The sequence below is a fragment of the Lepidochelys kempii genome, chromosome 27 (assembly GCF_965140285.1).
Source record: "Lepidochelys kempii isolate rLepKem1 chromosome 27, rLepKem1.hap1, whole genome shotgun sequence".
Lineage (NCBI taxonomy): Eukaryota > Metazoa > Chordata > Testudines > Cheloniidae > Lepidochelys > Lepidochelys kempii.
Genome location: NC_136406.1, coordinates 16400249 through 16422502, shown reverse-complemented (window position 1 = coordinate 16422502; position 22254 = coordinate 16400249). Strand labels below are relative to the sequence as shown.

The window sequence follows — 22254 nt, the reverse complement described above, 5'->3', positions numbered from 1 at the left end:
ATGATGCTGCAAGTTTTGAAGCAAAAAGACAGTTTGCTGTCACAGACAGCAAGAGAGAGTCGGAGTTAAGGAGATGAGTAGCAAACATAAATGCATTTCCCTCTCTGATCCCTGGCAGGGCCTGTACGACAAGCAACGGAGTCTTTAGCTAACTACAAATGTACAAAAATCTTCCGTGGAATTGACAATGAACCTCTGTTTGTGCTGCATGTAATTCAGGCAAGTTTTGCTGTGCTGGCAAGAAAGCGGAACTCTGCTGTGCCAAAATGATACCTCTGAAAGAGAGAACAGAAGTTACTCTCTCCACAAAAGCTGCTTAGTGAGGACAGCTATTGGCTAATTTCTTCAGAGATCCGACACAGCATAACGAAAGCTTCAAGCAATAAAAGTATTATATTAATTTCTGTTTGTCCTCAGAGCCTCACCCTGACTCCAATTATACTCCACAGTACAAATGATGAAAATCAGATTTTCTTCCTTACAACTTTCCTCATGATTGTGTCTTTGCTGATTTGCATTTGGGAAGTGAGTGGGGTACATTTCTGAAGGGAGGACTGGCGTCTGTTTAAAGCACTGTAGCCTAATTCAGGAGCCCTGCATGTAATTCTTGGCTCTGCCACAGTTTCATTCTGGGACCTTGAGGAAGTCACTTTCTCTCTCTGTGGAAGGATTATTTTAATGCTGTTGGGGGTTTCCATGTAGCGAGTAGTTAATGAATGTGGCAGGGCATCTAGAGCCTTGTGATAGGCATCCTTTTTATCATTTGAAATCTAAATAAATTAATTATGATCACTTAAACGGGGATCACAGTACCCTAACTTACAGTTAGGTACCCTAACTGTTCCCTAAACAGGAGATGGTTTGAGAGGTATGGATTTGGAGGGATTGTCTTTCAGATCCCAGAGGAGAAGGACTTGGAGAATTAGGCGCTCACAACAGCAAGTAGTTTTTCAATAACCCTTTTTCCTCTAATATGGAATCCCTTTCTCTGTCTCATTCAGGCAACACGATATAGGAATTTAGCCTCTCCTTATACAGAGAGTTCCTGATTGCTCCTAAATCTCTGTGTTAGGGCTTCCAGATCCCTAGCACAATATCTCATGCCAGCAAATCTCAGCTGTTCACAGCTGACAAGTTCTGGTTGGGTGTAAATAGTTCTAAGCATTTTGCAAAGAAGCCCCCCTCTTCTGGAGTGGCAGCTGATGCCCTCTCTGTCTTCTCTGACAGCACCAGTCTATATAAATGAGGGTTCATCACAACTTCTCCTGTAACGAGCTAACTGGGAGGAGGGAGGAGGTGAGACAAAGCCCAGTTACTACTAATGGTGCTTTTAAATTGCGATCTATTAGGGAATGTGTGCCTTTGTGCACTTGAAGAGAAAAGCATCCAATTATTAAGATGTCCTCTTGGGAAAACGTTACTGACCTTTTCTGCAGTATGCCAGTTCTGTGAATCCTTTTCTTGTTCCCACCTGTATATCATAGCAGTAGTGGTGTCCAAGCTCTCAGAGCAAATCAGAATGAATTACTATGCAGTTGAGAAATGAGAACAGCTCTTCTCCCTTCAATTTCCCTGCTCAGTATAGATTCTTACACATTAGCAATGGAAAAGGTCTATTTGGTCACACTTAGTCCACCCCTTTGCAGCCAGCCAGTTGTTCCTCCAGTGCTATCAGCAGTCCAGTTTTACATTCTCTATTTCAGGAGTTCCCAGAGTTTTTCACATACACAACAAATATTAACAGATAAATTGTCCATGGACATCCCCACCCCCATTCACCACTGCATGGACCATTTCCCCTTTCACTCATTGTCACAAAACATCCAGCTGGCATCTACAGCAATTACTTACATGGGAAAAGTAACATTAGGAAAGTATTTAATGTATTTTTGGCTTATTTCAATGCAGTTTTCAGCTGAACACAAGGAGGAGGGGAACCAGTTAACCAGCCAACTCTCCACAGACTACCAGCAAGAGCTCTTTGTGGATCAGCAGCAATCTACAGGCTATAGTTCGGGAACCCCTGCTCTACTTCCACAGCCTAACAATTCTCTTTGTTAGGAGTGTATTGGACCTAGCATCTGTCACAGTATTAGGAGCAGACCTGAATATTTATATCATGGTGTCTCAGATCTTTCCACTGAGAGGTTCATCACTATTTTCACTTTACTAAAGCATGACTCCATGTTTATTCATTCATTCACTTTGATCTTCGATATCTACGCCCCAGCATCTCACATGTAAAACATGCTTATTAAAGACAAAATAAAAACTAAAATAAAACAACAACATATAAAGAGCTTTCTGTTGCAATAAGCTGCATTATTTCTTCCCTGTATATAATTTAGGGCAGTGTTTTTCCTGGCTTCTTCTTGTAAAATTTGTATCATAAAGAAAAGCCAATGATTCATGAAACATCATTGCAAGTGTACATTTGGAACTAGCTGCTAAAGTGTAAATTAACTTCCTTGTTGTACTGGGATTTCTGGAGGGAAACTGCCTTTGGGAAATTATTCTTGGCATAAACAGCAAGACTAGTCAGCCCCATGAGAAGGAGAAACACCCTACTGGTGACACCCACTGTGGAAGGTATAAATAGAGATCTGTGGGGATAGAAAATCTGCAGTCTGAATTCATATCAAGCTGGGCCTCTTGCTTTGGGCTTTGGGCTGGACTCTCAATCGCTGTCGCTATGAGCTGCAGCACCAAGCAGACTGTTACTCTCTCTTCCAAAGGCAGGAGTAGTGGTGGTAGCTGTGTGGTTGGAAGTGGTGGTGGAGGAAGGACTTCTTCCATCTCTTCGGGAAGATATAGCTCCTATGGGATAGGCAGCGGTAGAGGCTTTTCGGGCAGGAGTTACAGTGGTGGAGCGAGTTGTGGAGCGGGACTGAGTGCTGGTAGCTTTTCTGGAGGTAGCTATGGAGGGGTCTTAGGAGCAGGTCTCCCAGGATACAGTTATGGAGGTTGTTCCAGCACTGGGTTCAGTGGTGGCAGCACCCGCTGTGGATATGCAGGTGGCTTTGGTGGTGCAGTCAGTGGTGGCTTTGGTGGTGGTGGTGGTGTTTGTGGAGATGGCATATTTTTCAACTGTGATGAGAAGCTGACCATGCAGAATCTGAATGACCGCCTGGCTTCTTACCTGAACCAGGTGCGATGCCTGGAGGAAGAAAATGCTGCCTTAGAGTGCAAAATCAGGGAATGGTATGCCCAGCATGGACACTCCGGTGTACCAAAGGACTACAGCTGCTACTATAAGGAAATAGAAGATCTTCAAAATCAGGTGACTTTTTTTTGGCTGCATTCCCCATTGTAAGAGCTTCCCTCTGAGTCTGTGTTCAGATCCTAAGGGCAGTTGTGAGAGGCAATATTTCACTTTTTGTAAAATGTTCTTTGAAGACATAAATTAAGGCAACTGCTTTTATGAACTACGAGTGAGGGTGTGAAAACTCATGAATCCATTTACAATTTGCCTTTTCTTGACCAGATTTGCACATAGAGAAAAAGGTTACATATGCAGGGCACATTCTGGCCCTGGTCAGTACTCCTTATGAATGAAGTTTGTAACGGGATGTTTTAAAATATTTATATTCAAAAGGGAGGTGAGAATCATAGAATCATAGAATATCAGGGTTGGAAGGGACTCCAGAAGGTCATCTAGTCCAACCCCCTGCTCAAAGCAGGACCAATTCCCAGTTAAATCATCCCAGCCAGGGCTTTGTCAAGCCTGACCTTAAAAACCTCTAAGGAAGGAGATTCTACCACCTCCCTAGGTAACGCATTCCAGTGTTTCACCACCCTCTTAGTGAAAAAGTTTTTCCTAATATCCAATCTAAACCTCCCCCACTGCAACTTGAGACCATTACTCCTCGTTGAAGAGAAATTCATTCATTAATCCACTGATTTATCTTCATTATTACATTGTATCCTGTCATCAGTTTTCCCGGATTCTAGTTAAAATCTCATTTCTATTTCAACCAACTTTGAGCTCGTATACAGAAGTGAGGGTGGGGAAGGGGAATATTCTCTTAAAGAACAATAAGAAAAAAAGGATACTTTGTCACCAATGGTTTTGAAGGGGCAATTTAATTTTTTTTAAAAATATTTTCCAAGTGTATTCTGAAGAAGAGTTAGCCAGACAGGAAAAACAAAGGAGACAGAATCACAGGGTGCAGGAGAGAGATACCTGCCAAATGCTGAGCTGTAAAGTAAGTCTTGCGATAAAAAAATATAAACTCCTAGTTACAAACCATAGACCAAATTTGAAAATGTGAGGTTTGTTATAGCAGACACTAGGGAGCACTAATTATAATTGCAAAACTGTTAGCATTTTAACAGCGTGTTTTTACACATTCATTCATTTCACCTATTTCACTTCACACACTTGGACATTTCTCAAACATTTCTCCTTGGATCTGAAATTTTCTGTGCTTCCTATCTGTCTGAATTTGAATCCTGGGAGCGTAAAAAGACTGAAATTTGCAATGTGGCACTGAATGTGACATAGTGAAGAGACTTCAGAGCTGAAAATCCCCTGGACTCTATTCTTTTCCAGATTGTTTGCACTACCCTAGACAACAACAAGATCATTCTGAACATTGATAACAGCAAGATGGCAGCTGATGACTTCAGACTGAAGTGAGTACCTCTCTGTACCAGACAAACCCTGTCATTCTCCTCTTGTTCCCTCACATCCTATTTACAAATTGACAAATGAAGAAATCCCCAACCAAGAATTACTGGAATTCCTGATTCATGACAGGTTGTATTTTTGTGAGATTTTATTATTATTATTATTATTATTAATGATCTGTATTAGAGTACAGCTATGAAGCTCAGTCATGGCCCAGGACCCCACTGTGCTAGGCACTGTACAAACACAGAACAAAATGACACTCACCACCCCCAAAGAGCTGACAATCCCACTAGAAGACAAAAGACAACAATGGATACAGACAGACCAATGGGGGAGTACTTGGGAACAATGACACATAAGTGGCGATCTCCGATTTTGATATGTGCCTTTGGTCTTTGCCTCTAGAGGTGCCAGAATAGGGGCATTTCCAGGACAGAGTGTTTGAGGCAACAAAGAGTTTGCTTGTCAGGTTTAATGGGCTAAAATATAGGGACAACAGATGTACATTGGCAAGAGTCCATTGAAGGCAATGGAGCTATGCAGATTTTTACCAACTGAGAGTCTGGCCCACGGATTTTTAAAAAAGAAAAGGGTTTCAATTATTTCCCAGGGGATGTGCAGAAAAATTAGTGTGTGACATCTTTGTAGTAGTTCCTTAATGGTGGGCTCAGCCAGGGGCTGACTTTTCTGTCTCTTTTGTCCATGGCTTAGGTATGAGACTGAGCTGGCCCTTCGCCAGAGTGTGGAGGCTGATATTAATGGCTTACGCCAAGTTCTGGACGAACTGACCCTGTGCAGGTCTGACCTGGAGTCACAGCTTGAGTGCCTGAAGGAAGAGCTGTGTTGTCTGAAGAAGAACCACGAGGAGGTAGGAGCTCATTCCCTTAAATGGATTTTTTTTAAATTTTGTACATTACTTACTAAGGCAGTGGGGACCTGACCCTGATTAAAACACCAGGGCACGACTGCAACTACGACCAAGAGAATATTAATAATAATCTGCATTATTATGATAGTACTCCTTTCACAAATCCCGTTGCCTATCATATTCATTCTAATTTGAAATATAAAGAGGGCGGATCCTGAGCCGGAGTAATTGTCACAATCAGCCCAAGAGCTCAGATCCAGCCATCTAAGGTTTGTGAACAATGTAGGACCTGAGTGTTAGGAATGAATGTCAAGCTTCTGGGAGCTCCTGGGCTCTGCAGAAGGGGAAGGGGAGAGAGCTACCTTAGAGACTAGAGGTGAGTTGGAGAAATCTTCCAGCTGATTTGTCACGGGCCCATTACTTAATTTAACTCAAAACACTTCATAAACAATTAATTAGTATTAACAACATCCCTGTGATGCTAGTATTCTCTCTGTTGCAAAGCCAGGATATTTAAGGAATGGTTAAAAGAAGTGTCCTGCCCAAAATCACTTGGAAACTCAGTAGCAGATCCAGGAAGAGTAGGTCAGGAACTCTAAGAGAGCCAACCTATTGTGACTAATCTAAAATAAAGAATGACTTCTTTGTCAAAAAGAGGCCAAGAGAACCTGTAACACTAGTCCAAACCCATTCGGGAAAATGAGTGACTTTCATTCATCAAAGTTAATTCTGTCACAATATGTATGCAACAAAAATGTCAGTGGAAATGCGCTGACTGGATTTGGTGAGTAGAAGAGCCACACACAAAAATGGCTCTTGTGAAAACACAAACTGTTAAAAAGCATAATGTAGAAACTATCACAGGAAATCACCTCTTATGCAAGATCCAGTGACAAAAAGACCCAGGTGAAGATGAAGCATAAAAATGTCCTTTTTTGCTGCAAAAATAGTCAGGAATTCCTTAATTTGCTGTGATTAACCATCACACAAACCAATAAACATCCACTGTTTCTTTATCTCAGGAGTACTCACTGTAGAGCTTTGCTTGGAAATCAGCTGTGGTTTCCCCATCAGAGCTGGGTGTATACTGGAGAAGATGCATCAGAGACAGTGTGGTGACTGTCAGAAATGGGCCCCAGGACGTAGAGGCTCACTGACAGTGGCATGCTGCTCTCACTTGCCAGAGAACTCAACTCATGTTTTTTTTCTTTTCAAACAAGCTGATCTGGGTTATCTTTGCAGGAAATCAATTGTCTGAGAAACCAGTCCACTGGTGATGTCAGCGTGGAGGTCAATTCCTGTCCTGGCCCAGATCTGAAGAAAATCCTAGAGGAGATGAGATGCCAGTATGAAACAATGATTGCACAAAATCGCAAAGAGGTTGAAGATTGGTATGAATGCAAGGTAAATTCATCACAACTGTAACTCTCTCAAGCAAAAATACAGGAGCTATTTCTGAATCACACATGCACGCCACGGGGAGAATTTATTCCTGTATCATATGTTCTAAACGTCATCAGCATAGATGTATAGTGACCAGGTGCACAGGGGATGGAGGCCCTGTGCATACACAGTGAATGTGTCTCATGGAAGAACGGGGTTTGCTACATGTCATTATTGAGGTGTGTTGGTGGAACAGTGGGCAAGCCTGTCAGTTAGGACAGAAGAGAATTACTGGTTAAGTTGTGAGGGGTCTTAGCATTAGAATAGCAAGGGGAGTTACAAGCAAGAGATGAGATTGATTCCAGTGTGCAGAAAACTTGCTCAGCTCCTGCCCATCTTACATCTTTTGTTACCCACTCCTTTATACATTCACTAGATCCACCTGACAATTAAAAAAATCCCTCTGAAGCTCTTTATTCTGGGTTTCTGGTTTTCAGATTGAGGAGGTGAATCGTGAGGTCATCACAAGCAGTCAGGAGGTTGAGTCCTGCAACAGCCAGGTCTCTGAACTTAGACGTCAGTTGCAGTGCCTGGAAATTGATCTGCAAGCCCATCTCAGCCAGGTATGTGATGTTGTCACCATTGATATCTCACCTGTGACACACTGACGTCTGGATTTCTGGTCTGATGGGGACCAGCCTAGCCTGGCACTCTATGTAGCCGTGATGATATCACTGCCACACCCATTGTTAGCAACGATTTGCTTTTATTTTTGCGTTGAAATCCTCAACTTCCTGCATCGAGATGGGTTTAATTTAGTGCATGGCTAAAGTACATGTGGGTCTTTTGCTTCAATTCTTAGAGAGACAACCTGGAAGCCTCTTTGGCTGAAACTGAAAGTCGCTACAACGGCCACCTGTGCCAGTTACAGCAACAGATCACCTGTGTGGAGCAGCAACTGGCTGACCTGCGAGCAGAAATTGAGTCCCAGAACCACGAGTACAAGATCCTCCTGGATGTCAAATGTCGACTGGAGCAGGAGATTCACACTTACCGCTGCCTGCTGGAAGGAGGACAGCGTGACATTGTGTATGTAGACTACAGACACAGCGGGGCATAAAGCAAACACCTATGCTGTGATCTGTGCAAAAAGCCCATTGGCAATGGCAGCCTATGACTAATTCATCCTTTGTGGGCAAAGTTAGTGGGGAGAATGACTCGCCCTGTAGTGATGTGCTTTTGCTTTTCTACGTGGACAAAGCGGAGTGAGGGTGCTGGGGAGGCATTCTGGACAGGTCCTGGCTCTTTGCTGGACTGGTAGCGATTGAGGACAGACAAAGTCACATGGCTTCACTGAACCTACAATGCCATTGTAAGGTTGGTTTCTCGTTCATTCACCAAACATTCTTTCCTTGTCCCAGTGGCTCGGATGGAGGGATTGGCGTAGGAGGTGGGATAGGAGGAGGAACAGTCACTAAAACGTCCCACTCCTACTCTTCATCTTCCCACTCTCTGCCCCATGTCACGTCTTGCCACCCTGGTGATCTAAAAGGTAAGAACTGACTTACCGTATAAGGGAAAATGTTTCTTTGGTCCTCTTCTTACCAATAGGGCAAGAGAGAAGCTGTCAAACCCACTCTCTGTTAGGTGGTTGTGAGGTGCTGTAGCTCACCTTTCAGGACCCTGTTGTAAGGCAACTGGAGAGTCTGGTAGGACATGGTGACACAAGGGTGGTATGGTATGGGGAGTGTTATCAAGAAACAGGATCAAATGCAGTTGTGACTCTCTATGAATTATGAATGGTGCAAGTGAGGGAGAAGAGAGCTAAAAGAGAGGGAGGAGGAAAGAGGGAAAAGAAAGGTAGCCTGAAGTGGAAGCAGTGAGAGAGAGGGAAATGGAGGCTGGGTGTTTTGTAGGACGAAGAAGGTGGTAAAACATCCTTAAAACAGAGAGACGGAACCAACGAGGTGTTGGTCGGGGATGGGAAAATGGATCCAAGGCCACAAACAGTATCTCCGGGAGGTGCATCCAGCCGTGGGGAGAGCACAACAATTTATATTTGCTTTCTAGGAAAAATAAAACACATTGGGGGCAGAGTGAGCTGGGTGTCTAGGGGATGGACTAGGCCAGGGGAAGGGCACAAGGACCTTCCCTTGTGCATTCCCAGCACAGCGGCTGGCCCGACCTGCGGGGTTTGTATTCTTTTTTTGTATTTTAAACACATAAACAATTTTGGGGAAGTTCTGGCGCTCATCTGAATTTATAGTCAGCAGGGTGTCTGTGTGCAGCCCCCACACTCAGGGTATATGTTAAATAGGCACATCTCAAAACCTGATGCTGCAGGGAAGGTTTTACTTTCTTTCTAAGCAAAGTAATGGTTCTATTTATCCCTCTCCAGGGCACGGCAGAAAGATCTGTGACTAAGAAGAGAAACCGGCATCTTCCAGTGCAAGACCCACCCAGCAAAGACCCACCCATACACAAAGCGAGAGCTCAGCCAGCACATTCACTGTGCACCTCTGCAAAGAGCATGGAGAAGAGCTCTTCAGAATTACTCATCACTGCTAATGCCAACACAAGTGTCCTAAGGGGCCCATCTGAGCTTTGGTCCATCTTCCTGCCTATCATGATACTTGCTTCTTCCAATCTGTGATGCTCTGTGTGTCTAATTACAATAATTACTTACTTGAGTTAATCTGTACCGTGGTTGGTAATTTACCTTCTGCTGAAAAAGTGTCTCCAATAAAACTTTGCTTCTGCCTGATGCAATCAAGAAACCTGTGTCTGGGAAATGGTTTCCTCTATCCAACTTTTCAGTGGTCTCTGGTACCAGGTTAACCACGAAGCCATGCGCTCAGATAGGTCTGTTAGACTGTGCCATCGTCCCCAAAGGGAAGTGGCGGAAGCCTCCTCACAATAAATTAAGGAGAACAATTCTGCTTTGTCCAGTGGGGCTGAGGGAATGCACTAGCTAACTTAGCACGTCTTTTCCAGCCCTAACTTCTATGTCAGACACTGCCTATTACTGTATAAACTGCGATTGTTCACAGTCTATATGTACAGCCCGTATGGGCAGGTTTATGTGAATTTGTGGGTTTCTTTCATAACACTATGCTAAATTTTAGGGTTGTTTTTTTTTTTAAAAAAAGGTGAATTGAGCACAGCTGAAAGAATCTGGCTGACAGTTGTGGAGACTGAATGCCTCAGTATAATTCTGGAAGACAGGCTTTGTCACTGCTAGGCTGCCCTTAAGAAATGGACTAAAGTAACCAATTCCCTTCAGACAGGTCACTGGGCTATTCCTTTGGTCACTACCAGCCTAAACTGAACTCATTTTAGTAATCTAAAGGTGAAAGGCTATGTAAGCCATTACCAACCCCCAAACAATCTAGTCCCACTCTGAGCCACACACTGTGTCTGATGAAGTGAGCTGAAGCCCACGAAAACTTATGCTCAGATAAATTTGTTAGTCTCTAAGGTGCCACAGACACTCTTCGTTTTGTGGATACAAACTAACACGGCTACTATTACCCTGCGACTCTGAAACCTGACACTGGATTTGGTTCTCAATGGGTTTGTGACAGTTTCTGTCAGAACCTGATCTTCTGTGTTTGTGCCCATGGGGACTCACTTAAACCAGACACGTTTTCTCAAATTCTAAGATTTTGTGAAACTACAGTTTCAGCCCAGAAGTGAGAATGGGACAGTGGCCATCTTGAAAATGCTCTTTTTTTGAGTAGAAATTAGATGGGGAGAAAAGAGGCTGAGAGAGAGAGAATGCAACATTTTATATGTAATATTTTTGTCATTGAATACATATTTTACTTATAATGGATGCACTTAAAATTAATTCTGATTTTAGTATTCCTAGTTCCAGAAATACTTCCCATTTTAAATATTGCTGGAACAGTCACAAATATCATCCAAAGGAGCAAGAACTTTGCTGGCTTTTGTTTTAGAGCAGGGCCCTACAGATGTTTCAGTGACCATACAGATGGCGTAATATGTAAAGACTAGGGCTGTCAAGCGATTAAAAAATTAATCACGATTAATTGCGTTGTTAAACAATAAAAGAATACCATTTATTTAAATATTTATTTAAATATTATATTTTCTACATTTTCAAATATATTGATTTCAATTACAACACAGAATACAAAGTGTACAGTGCTCACTTTATATTTATTTTTTATTACAAGTACTTGCACTGTAAAAAAACAAAAGAAATAGTATTTTTCAGTTCACCTAATACAAGTACTGTAGTGCAATCTCTTTATCATGAAAGTCGAACTCACAAATGTAAAATTATGTAAAATAAAAACAGCTGTCAAAAATAAAACAATGTAAAATTTTAGAGTCTGTAAGTCCACTGAGTCCTACTTCTTGTTCAGCCAATCACTTAGACAAACAAATTTGCTTACAGTTTCAGGAGATAATGCTGCCCGCTTCTTGTTTACAGTGTCACCTGAAAGTGAGAACAGGCGTTCACATGGCACTGTTGTAGCCGGCATCACAAGATAGTTACATGCTAGATGCACTAAAGATTCAGATGTTCTTTGATGCTTCAACCACCATTCCAGAGGACATGCATCTATGCTGATGACGGGTTCTGCTCAATAACAGTCCAAAGCAGTGCAGACCAATGCATGTTTATTTTCATTATCTGAGTCAGATGCCACCAGCAGAAGGTTGATTTTCTTTTTTGGTAGTTTGGGTCCTGTAGTTTCCGCATCGGAGTGTTGCTCATTTAAGACTTCTGAAAGCATGCTCCACACTTCGTCCCTCTGAGATTTTGGAAGGCACTTCAGATTCTTAAACCTTGGGTCGAGTGCTGTAGCTATTTTTAGAAATCTCACATTGGTATCTTTTTTGCGTTTTCTCAAATCTACAGTGAAAGTGTTCTTAAAATGAATATCATCCAAGATTGCTGTAACATGAAATATATGGCAGAATGAGGGTAAAACAGAGCAGTGGACATACAATTCTCCCCGAAGGAGTTCAGTCATAAATTTAATTAACGCATTAATTTTTTAACGAGCGTCATCAACATGGAAGCATGTCCTCTGGAATGGTGGCCGAAGCATGAAGGAGCATATGAATCTGGCACATAAATACTATGCAATGCCAGCTACAAAAGTGCCATGCAAATGCCTGTTCTCCCTTTCTGGTGGCAATGTAAATAAGAAGAGGGCAGCATTATCTCCTGTAAATGTAAACAAACTTGTTTGTCTTAGCAATTGGCTGAACAAGAATAGAACTGAGTGGACTTGTAGGCTCAGAAGTTTTACATTGTTTTGTTTTTGAGTGCAGTTATGTATAAAAAAAAATCTAAAATTGTAAGTTGCATTTTGTAAAGAGATTGCACTGCAGTACTTGAATGAAGTGGATCACTTTAGATAAGCTATTACCAGCAGGACAGTGGGGTGGGAGGAGGTATTGTTTCATATTCTCTGTGTATATATAAAGTCTGCTGCAGTTTCCACGATATGCATCTGATGAAGTGAGCTGTAGCTCACGAAAGCTTATGCTCTAATGAATTGGTTAGTCTCTAAGGTGCCACAAGTACTCCTTTTCTTTTTGCCAATACAGACTAACACGGCTGTTACTCTGAAACCTAACAATTTCTTTTGTTTATCATTTTTACAGTGCAAATATTTGTAATAAAAATAATATACACTTTGATTTCAATTACAACACAGAATACAATATATATGAAAAGGTAGAAAAATATCCAAAATATTTAATAAATTTCAATTGGTATTCTATTTAACAGTGCGATTAAAACTGCGATTAATTTTTTTAATCGTGATTAATTTTTTGAGTTAATCGCGTTAGTTAACTGCGATTAATGGATAGCCCTAATAAAGACACAATACAGTGAATGAATAAGTATGAGACCATGCCATGTGGAAGTGAATTTTACATACACAGATGCCAACTCAGCAGACACACAGACCTAAAAGCAAGTGTGTTTGCGTGTGCGTGTGTGTATGAGTCCTGGGAAGCTACTCAGATCCTGAATCCTTGTTAACGGCCACCTTTAGCTGGGAAATAATCAGGATGGCCCATTTCAAACAGTTGACAAGAAGGTGTGAAATAATAATCAGACTCCTGATTATCACTACAAAAGTTTTTTTTTCTTCTGCTGATAGTAGCTCATCTTAATCGATTACTCTCGTTAGAGTTGGTATGGCAACCCCCATTTTTTCATGTTCTTTGTATATATATATATCTTCCCACTGTATTTTCCACAGCATGCATCTGATGAAGTGGGCTTTAGCCCACAAAAGCTTATGCTCAAATAAATTTGTTAGTCTCTAAGGTGCCACAAGTACTCCTCGTTCTTTTTGCTGATACAGACTAATGCGGCTATCACTCTCAAACCTGAGTAGAGCTGAGTAACCTTTTTTGGCCATATCTTCATTTTATCAAAACACGTCGATTCTGAGAGAGGGAAACATTTTGTTAATTCATGTTGATTTCACTGAACTGATTTGGTTAAAAATAAAAAGTAAAAACAATTGACCCCAAATCTAAATAATTGACCCCAAAGCAAAATGTTTCAATCTATCAATTTGCAGCTACTTTTCATTCAGAAATATAGGTTCAATTTTATTTTAAAAAACATAAAATGTTTTTAAAAGCTCAAAAATGAAAGGAAATTTTTTGTTTTGGGTTGTTTTGTTTAATGCAAAATTATTTTTCCTCCAACTTTTTGATTTTGGGAGTGATAATAATTTCAAAAAATTTTCATTTTGGGTCAAGCTGAAAGAATTTTTTTTAAAACTTTTTCAGTATGGCTAGTGAACTGAAAAATCCATTGTTCACACAGCTTTTGCTGAATAAATGTGACAACAAACTAGATATGATTTTTTACACAGCTGGTGATTTATTGCTACAAATACACACACTAAAATCAGCATCTGATATTCTTCAGACATTTAGAAATGAAAATTAACTATATTAACATCTGCCTGATTTCCACTGCGTTATGGTGGTTTTACAGGATAATTCCATGCACATCTATCCGTTTACATGGACATAAAACTGGTGTAACAGAGTGCAGAACCTGGCCTTTGATTTCTATGTCATAATTCAAATAAAATAAAATAAAATTCACAACAAAGGTGAAAAGGTTTCTGAAACAAAGGAAAAAGGTTTCTAAAATAAAATAAGTGTACATCCTAGAAAAGGTTTCTGAGATCTTCTACCCATCAGCTTGCGGCGTGGGGGTAATATCTATACAGAGCACTCAGACCCGAAAGGTTGTGCATGGTATATTGGGATGAAATGTCTCTTACACTCCCCTCTGATGGACACTCTCATCCACAAAGAAAACCTTTTAAAGTCCAGAATCATGTCACTCCATGATCATACAAGATCCAGATTAAACGAAGGGACCAGAAATTACTGTTAACAAACACAAGGGAGACACAACAGGAGGAAACAGGGGACACCTGAGGGGAGCCAGTATTATAGCATCTACAGCATATTCCAAAGCATGTCTTGCAGGCCCACAGACACATAGAACAGTGTGTGTATGTGTGTGTGTGTGTGGGATTCCTCTGCTCAGAAATGAAGCATTATTTACAACACAGAAATAGATAAACTCTCCCTATAGGAGCAAAGGAATCTTCATATTTGGAAGGGAGCAGTGATCTCCTTCGCCTGGTATCCCATCTCTGACAGTGATCAGTGCTGGATGCTTCAGAGGAAAGTGTAAAACTTTCATAATACACATAATTCCATTGCTTAATTATACTATAAACTGGGAGGGACTGTCTTTCTGACTCCACCGGGTGATCAGTTTGTGCCCTGTAACATCAGGATTGCTGAGGACCCAGGGAAGGGTAATATTTTGACTCTGACTCACCAGCAGAGGAAGCACGACTCCCCTCTGGTATATAGTAAACAGAATTCTGGGATTTAGAGGAATCCAGGGCAGTAGGAGTTTTTTCCCCATAACTTGCAGGTACTCTACAAAAAGAAGTTGTAATGGGAGGAAAACAGCACATCGCCAATACTCCGTTAGCTCTTCCTCTGCCTGCACCTTTGTGGGTCATGGCAGACAGGCATTCTGACTCTGGAGGTGTCTACTTAGACCCTGGTCTTTAGTTGCTGGGAATATAGCCTGCATATCCCTGCCAAAGAAAGCCAGGCAGCAGGAACCAGAGGTGCTTGAACTACCGGTGCTGGGAGTGCTGCTTCATTAGATCCAGGTTTACAGTTTGGTTCAATGGCCCTCAGCACCCACACAATAAAAATTGTTCCAGCATCTCTGGCAGGAACCACCCAGTGTTTGAGGTGTCTCTTGGTAGTGTCCATGAGGAAGCAGGTAGGAGAACTGCAAGAGGAAGTGGCTGGTTTGAGTAGCATCCACAAGCATGAGGACTTCATCAACAGGACACATCTGAAGACATCAATATGGAGGATGCTAGCTGACTAGAAAAGTCTACCACAGCACCAAAAGATAAAGGAAAACCAGTTGCTCTGCAGGGAGGAAACTTAGCTGCTGGCCACCTTGGGCAGTAGGCAGCGATCCACCCCTCCACTCAAGTCCCCCATCCACTGAGGTCAAGAATCAGTATGCTGTACTGCCAACAGCAAGAGAGGAGCAGGTCCCAAAAGCTGAGGAAGAGGAACCACCTGCCCGAAGGCTAGGGGTTCACAGTCACCACACCCAAGAGAAGGAGATGTAGGGTGGCGGTGGCCTGGGATTCCCTTCTGAGGGGAACAGAGACATCCATCTGCTGACCTGACCTTATGTCCTGGGAGGTGTGCAGCCTGCCTGGAGCCCTGATCCAAGATATTACAGAAAGGTTACAGAGGCTCATCTGTCCCTCTGATCACTAACCCATGCCGCTCATCAGCACTAAGTGTGCAAAATGCTTTACAGAAATAAAAGAAGACACAGTCTTTGCCCCAACAAGTTTCCAATCTAAATTAGACAGTCAGAGGAAATGATGACAAGAGGCTAAGATGAAGGAGGGAAGGGATGAAGGAGGGTTATAACAAATAGAGAAGGCGTGATTCATGTTATGTGGGGAATGCTGTTTGTGAGCATTGATTTTTTTCTTTTCTCACTGTAAACAATTAGAGCAAGAGATGACGAGCAGGTGACTGAGGCACAGGCTTAGGCTGAAAACCGTAAGTTTTGAAGAGGAATTTAAAGGGGGAGTGAAGATGTTTGGTGCGCTGGGAAGGGGAGGCTGTTCCGAGAGTAGGAGACAGCATGAGCAAAGGCACTACGATGCAAGTAGGAGAAGACAAAGAGAAGAACAAGCAAGGAGTGTGGGCAGAGCACAAGGAAGGAGTCTCAAGGCTCAGTGCAGAATGGAATTGGGAAGCAGTCAGCATTGATGCCAACAGTTGTGATTAAAATGAATTGTGCTCCTACGGAGAGGCAGAATCACCAGCCCATTCATGAGGGAGCAGAAATGAATACAGATTACAGCATCATCAAAAAGAAATCTTTGCAGGGACAAATGAACAGACGCTACAAGGTGTGAATGAGGAGATGGAGAGGAGACCACTAGCCACATGGAGTGCAAACTGTGTGCAATAAGCATCTATTAAATACTGGGTGTTGAAAATAATTATACAAGACTATGTGGTGTCTAGATTTTTTTGAATACTCATGTATTTTATGGTATGATGTAGACACTCTACATTCTCCATATAAGTCTGTTTTGTGATGTAGATCTGTTTTTCTGTATTTATTTATTGTACCATTTGTACCATTTGTAAAGATTTATGTAAGTGTAAATTCCCATGACAATAACCAACCCTGAGGCTGTGAGCTCTCAAGGCCTCAGACTGTCCTTGTGTTGTTTGTCCAGTGCCTAGTAAAATAGGGCTGTTCTACTTGTGTGGGATCTGTACATGCTACTGCAATAGAAATAACAATAAATAATAGTTATATTTCACCCCTCTTCTTGTCTATTGTCTCCACCTAGTCTAACACGGTGTTAGTATCAATGGCTGTGAAAGCTGTATGCTGTGAAGTAGTCACATGAATGACAAATCATAAATGTATTGTACAATATTTAAAAAAAATTAAATGCAAATGGAAGAATCATTTCAAAAGAAACACCAAGTTGGGTACACATCATCTATCTATCTATCTGCCTGCATTGGACTGACCACTTTGATGTCTGGTGTTTGAAGCACTTTAAATAGTCCAGCTCTGTTGCTCACTTCCCACTTTCTCACAGTGCTCTGCCAGTACATTTCCGTGTTCTGTTGCAGGCTTGGGCATTGTCTCCTGTTCCAATCCATCACTGCACACAGATCCTAGCAAGAAAATATAAAAGGAGGGTGAACCAGCTGTGCCTTCACTCCCACTTCATTCTTCCTGGTATTCCCTTGTCATAAATATAAAGGGAAGGGTAAACCCCTTTAAAATTCCTCCTGGCCAGAGGAAAAATCCTCTCACCTGTAAAGGGTTAAGAAGCTAAAGGTAACCTCGCTGGCACCTGACCTAAATGACCAATGAGGCGACAAGATACTTTCAAAAGCTGGGAGGAGGGAGAGAAACAAACGGTCTCTCTCTGTCGGTATGCTGCTTTTGCTGGGGATAGAACAGGAATGGAGTCTTAAAACTTTTAGTAAGTAATCTAGCTAGGTATGCGTTAGATTATGATTTCTTTAAATGGCTGAGAAAAGAATTGTGCTGAATAGAATGACTATTTCTGTCTGTGTGTCTTTTTTGTAACTTAAGGTTTTGCCAAGAGGGATTCTCTATGTTTTGAATCTAATTACCCTGTAAGGTACCTACATCCCGATTTTACAGGGGTGATTCCTTTATTACTTCTATTTCTATTAAAAGTCTTCTTGTAAGAAAACTGAATGCTTTTTCATTGTTCTCAGATCCAAGGGTTTGGGTCTGTGGTCACCTATGCAAATTGGTGAGGATTTTTACCAAACCTTTCCCAGGAAGTGGGGTGCAAGGGTTGGGAGGATTTTGGGGGGAAAGATGTGTCCAAACTACGTTTTCCAGTAAACCCAGTTAGAGTTTGGTGGTGGCAGTGGTTATTCCAAGGACAAAGGATAAAATTAATTTATACCTTGGGGAAGTTTTAACATAAGCTGGTAAAAGTAAGCTTAGGAGGTTTTCATGCAGGTTCCCACATCTGTACCCTAAAGTTCAGAGTGTGGGAGGAACCTTGACCCTAATGTCTCTTTGGATTCTTCTTTGCCATGATTATTGATCAACAATGACACCCCCAGCGATGTAAACGCCAGGAATTTTTATTGCATCATGAAATATCGGCAGACTCTGCAAGCAGATTAAACCCTCCAGAAAAGAAATCGAGGAGGTTAAGGATGAGCTTCTAAGAGTAGATGATTCTGCTCTTGTTGTACACGTTCTACCACACCTCCAATTCATCACTAACAAATGTGCTGAGATAACTCAAAGCTACGAACTAACCACCAGTGTGAGAGAAACTGAAGTAATGTACAAAACTGGCACCTTGGAAAGCATATTTAAGACCTAGGACCACAATCAATGTTGCCAAATTCAGCATGGTAATGATTTAATTTACCTGCTTGGAATTTTGTCAGGCATCGTCATTACAGACCAGCGAATCATTAGCCCAATAAAAAGGCATGGTCTGAATTTGAAGGGTTGCAACACTAAAACTGCAATCAGCACAGTATCCCACACCCACCCACATGCAAAAATTAAAGTCCACATTTACCGCAGAGTACTGATTTCCAACTTACTCTCTGTTTGCACATCAAAGAACTGGAAAAATTTAATAGATGATGCCTGGTAGTTAATTATGCAAATTGTATAAGGTAATTATGACAAGTGACAAGATAAAATCATGTATAACAAGGTTGCAGAAACATCACGAAGCAATGCTTAGGAAAGAAAGCTCTGCTGGTTTGGACACACCCTCCTCGTGGAGCACACAGGGCTCTTAGAGAAAATATTCTATAGTGGACTTTTGATGAACAAAAGAACCGGACAGAGAAAGAGAGAGATGTCCTGAAAATTAACTCTGCCCATTGTTGTAAAAAGCCATCGGTGGGAAGGTGCAGCAGGAAAGTAATCATTTTGGTGGGAAAAACGGTAACACATGATGATGCAAGTTTGCTGTCACAGAAGCAGGAGAGAGTCGGAGTTAATGAGATGAGGAGCAAACATAAATGCATTTCCCTCTCTGATCCATGGCAGGGCCCGTATGTCAAGCAACGGAGTCTTTGGCTAACTACAAATGTACAAAGATCTTCCTAAAATACTGAACGTGAAATTGACAATGAACCTCTGTTTGTGTTGCATGTAATTCAGGCAACTGGATGTGCCAGCAAGAAAGTGGAACTCTGCAGTGCTAAAACGATACCTCTGAAAGAGGAAACGGAATGAAACTTCATCAGAAATACTGCTTGCTGTAGACTGTGGCTGGATCATTTTTCACATGTCTTACACAGCCCAACCAAAGCTTGAATCATTATATTGTCTTTTCATCCACAGATCCTCACCCTGACTCCAACTGTACTCCACAATGCAAGTGATGAACATCAGATTTTCCTCCTTACCCCTTTCCTCCTTACTCATGAGTGAGTCTTTGCTGAGTTGTATGTGGTATGTATGCCTGGTAGTTAATTATGCAAATTGCATAAGGTAATTATGACAAGTGACAAGATAAAATCATGTATAACAAGGTTGCAGAAACATCACGAAGCAATGCTTAGGAAAGAAAGCTCCGCTGGTTTGGACACACCCTCCCCGTGGAGCACACAGGGCTCTTAGAGAAAATATTCTATAGTGGACTTTTGATGAACAAAAGAACCAGACAGAGAAAAAGAGAGAGATGTCCTGAAAATTAACTCTGCCCATTGTTATAAAAAACCATCAGTGGGAAGGTGCAGTGGGAAATCAACCATTTAGGTGGGAAAAACGGTAACACATGATGCTGCAAGTTTTGAAGCAAAAAGACAGTTTGCTGTCACAGACAGCAAGAGAGAGTCGGAGTTAATGAGATGAGTAGCAAACATAAATGCATTTCCCTCTCTGATCCCTGGCAGGGCCTGTACGTCAAGCAACGGAGTCTTTAGCTAACTACAAATGTACAAAAATCTTCCGTGGAATTGACAATGAACCTCTGTGCTGCATGTAATTCAGGCAAGTTTTGCTGTGCTGGCAAGAAAGCGGAACTCTGCTGTGCCAAAACGATACCTCTGAAAGAGAGAACAGAAGTTACCCTCTCCACAAAAGCTGCTTAGTGAGGACAGCTATTGGCTAATTTCTTCAGAGATCCGACACAGCATAACGAAAGCTTCAAGCAATAAAAGCATTATATTAATTTCTGTTTGTCCTCAGAGCCTCACCCTGACTCCAATTATACTCCACAGTACAAATGATGAAAATCAGATTTTCTTCCTTACAACTTTCCTCATGATTGTGTCTTTGCTGACTTGCATTTGGGAAGCGAGTGGGGTACATTTCTGAAGGGAGGACTGGCTTCTGTTTAAAGCACTGTAGCCTAATTCAGGAGCCCTGCATGTAATTCTTGGCTCTGCCACAGTTTCATTCTGGGACCTTGAGGAAGTCACTTTCTCTCTCTGTGGAAGGATTATTTTAATGCTGTTGGGGGTTTCCATGTAACGAGTAGTTAATGAATGTGGCAGGGCATCTAGAGCCTTGTGATAGGCATCCTTTTTATCATTTGAAATCTAAATAAATAAATTATGATCACTTAAATGGGGATTTAAAACAGCAAGTAGTTTTTCAATAACCCTTTTTCCTCTAATATGGAATCCCTTTCTCTGTCTCATTCAGGCAACACGATATAGGAATTTAGCCTCTCCTTATACAGAGAGTTCCTGATTGCTCCTAAATCTCTGTGTTAGGGCTTCCAGATCCCTAGCACAATATCTCATGCCAGCAAATCTCAGCTGTTCACAGCTGACAAGTTCTGGTTGGGTGTAAATAGTTCTAAGCATTTTGCAAAGAAGCCCCCCTCTTCTGGAGTGGCAGCTGATGCCCTCTCTGTCTTCTCTGACAGCACCAGTCTATATAAATGAGGGTTCATCACAACTTCTCCTGTAACGAGCTAACTGGGAGGAGGGAGGAGGTGAGACAAAGCCCAGTTACTACTAATGGTGCTTTTAAATTGCGATCTATTAGGGAATGTGTGCCTTTGTGCACTTGAAGAGAAAAGCATCCAATTATTAAGATGTCCTCTTGGGAAAACGTTACTGACCTTTTCTGCAGTATGCCAGTTCTGTGAATCCTTTTCTTGTTCCCACCTGTATATCATAGCAGTAGTGGTGTCCAAGCTCTCAGAGCAAATCAGAATGAATTACTATGCAGTTGAGAAATGAGAACAGCTCTTCTCCCTTCAATTTCCCTGCTCAGTATAGATTCTTACACATTAGCAATGGAAAAGGTCTATTTGGTCACACTTAGTCCACCCCTTTGCAGCCAGCCAGTTGTTCCTCCAGTGCTATCAGCAGTCCAGTTTTACATTCTCTATTTCAGGAGTTCCCAGAGTTTTTCACATACACAACAAATATTAACAGATAAATTGTCCATGGACATCCCCACCCCCATTCACCACTGCATGGACCATTTCCCCTTTCACTCATTGTCACAAAACATCCAGCTGGCATCTACAGCAATTACTTACATGGGAAAAGTAACATTAGGAAAGTATTTAATGTATTTTTGGCTTATTTCAATGCAGTTTTCAGCTGAACACAAGGAGGAGGGGAACCAGTTAACCAGCCAACTCTCCACAGACTACCAGCAAGAGCTCTTTGTGGATCAGCAGCAATCTACAGGCTATAGTTCGGGAACCCCTGCTCTACTTCCACAGCCTAACAATTCTCTTTGTTAGGAGTGTATTGGACCTAGCATCTGTCACAGTATTAGGAGCAGACCTGAATATTTATATCATGGTGTCTCAGATCTTTCCACTGAGAGGTTCATCACTATTTTCACTTTACTAAAGCATGACTCCATGTTTATTCATTCATTCACTTTGATCTTCGATATCTACGCCCCAGCATCTCACATGTAAAACATGCTTATTAAAGACAAAATAAAAACTAAAATAAAACAACAACATATAAAGAGCTTTCTGTTGCAATAAGCTGCATTATTTCTTCCCTGTATATAATTTAGGGCAGTGTTTTTCCTGGCTTCTTCTTGTAAAATTTGTATCATAAAGAAAAGCCAATGATTCATGAAACATCATTGCAAGTGTACATTTGGAACTAGCTGCTAAAGTGTAAATTAACTTCCTTGTTGTACTGGGATTTCTGGAGGGAAACTGCCTTTGGGAAATTATTCTTGGCATAAACAGCAAGACTAGTCAGCCCCATGAGAAGGAGAAACACCCTACTGGTGACACCCACT

At 41.6% G+C, this 22254-nt stretch overlaps 1 protein-coding gene and 1 long non-coding RNA gene across 2 annotated transcripts in view; one reads left to right on the top strand and one right to left on the bottom strand.

Annotated features, from left to right (window-relative positions):
- LOC140903888 (uncharacterized) overlaps nucleotides 1-22254 on the bottom strand; it is a 315051-nt gene that overhangs the window by 38667 nt on the left and 254130 nt on the right. The gene's annotated exons all lie outside the window — the stretch shown is intronic.
- Nucleotides 2693-9308, top strand: LOC140904102 (keratin, type I cytoskeletal 19). Its single transcript, XM_073326415.2, has 8 exons — nucleotides 2693-3280; nucleotides 4553-4635; nucleotides 5345-5501; nucleotides 6744-6905; nucleotides 7382-7507; nucleotides 7747-7973; nucleotides 8306-8436; nucleotides 9283-9308. The coding sequence occupies exons 1-8, from the start codon at nucleotides 2693-2695 to the stop codon at nucleotides 9306-9308; spliced, it is 1500 nt and encodes a 499-aa protein (XP_073182516.1).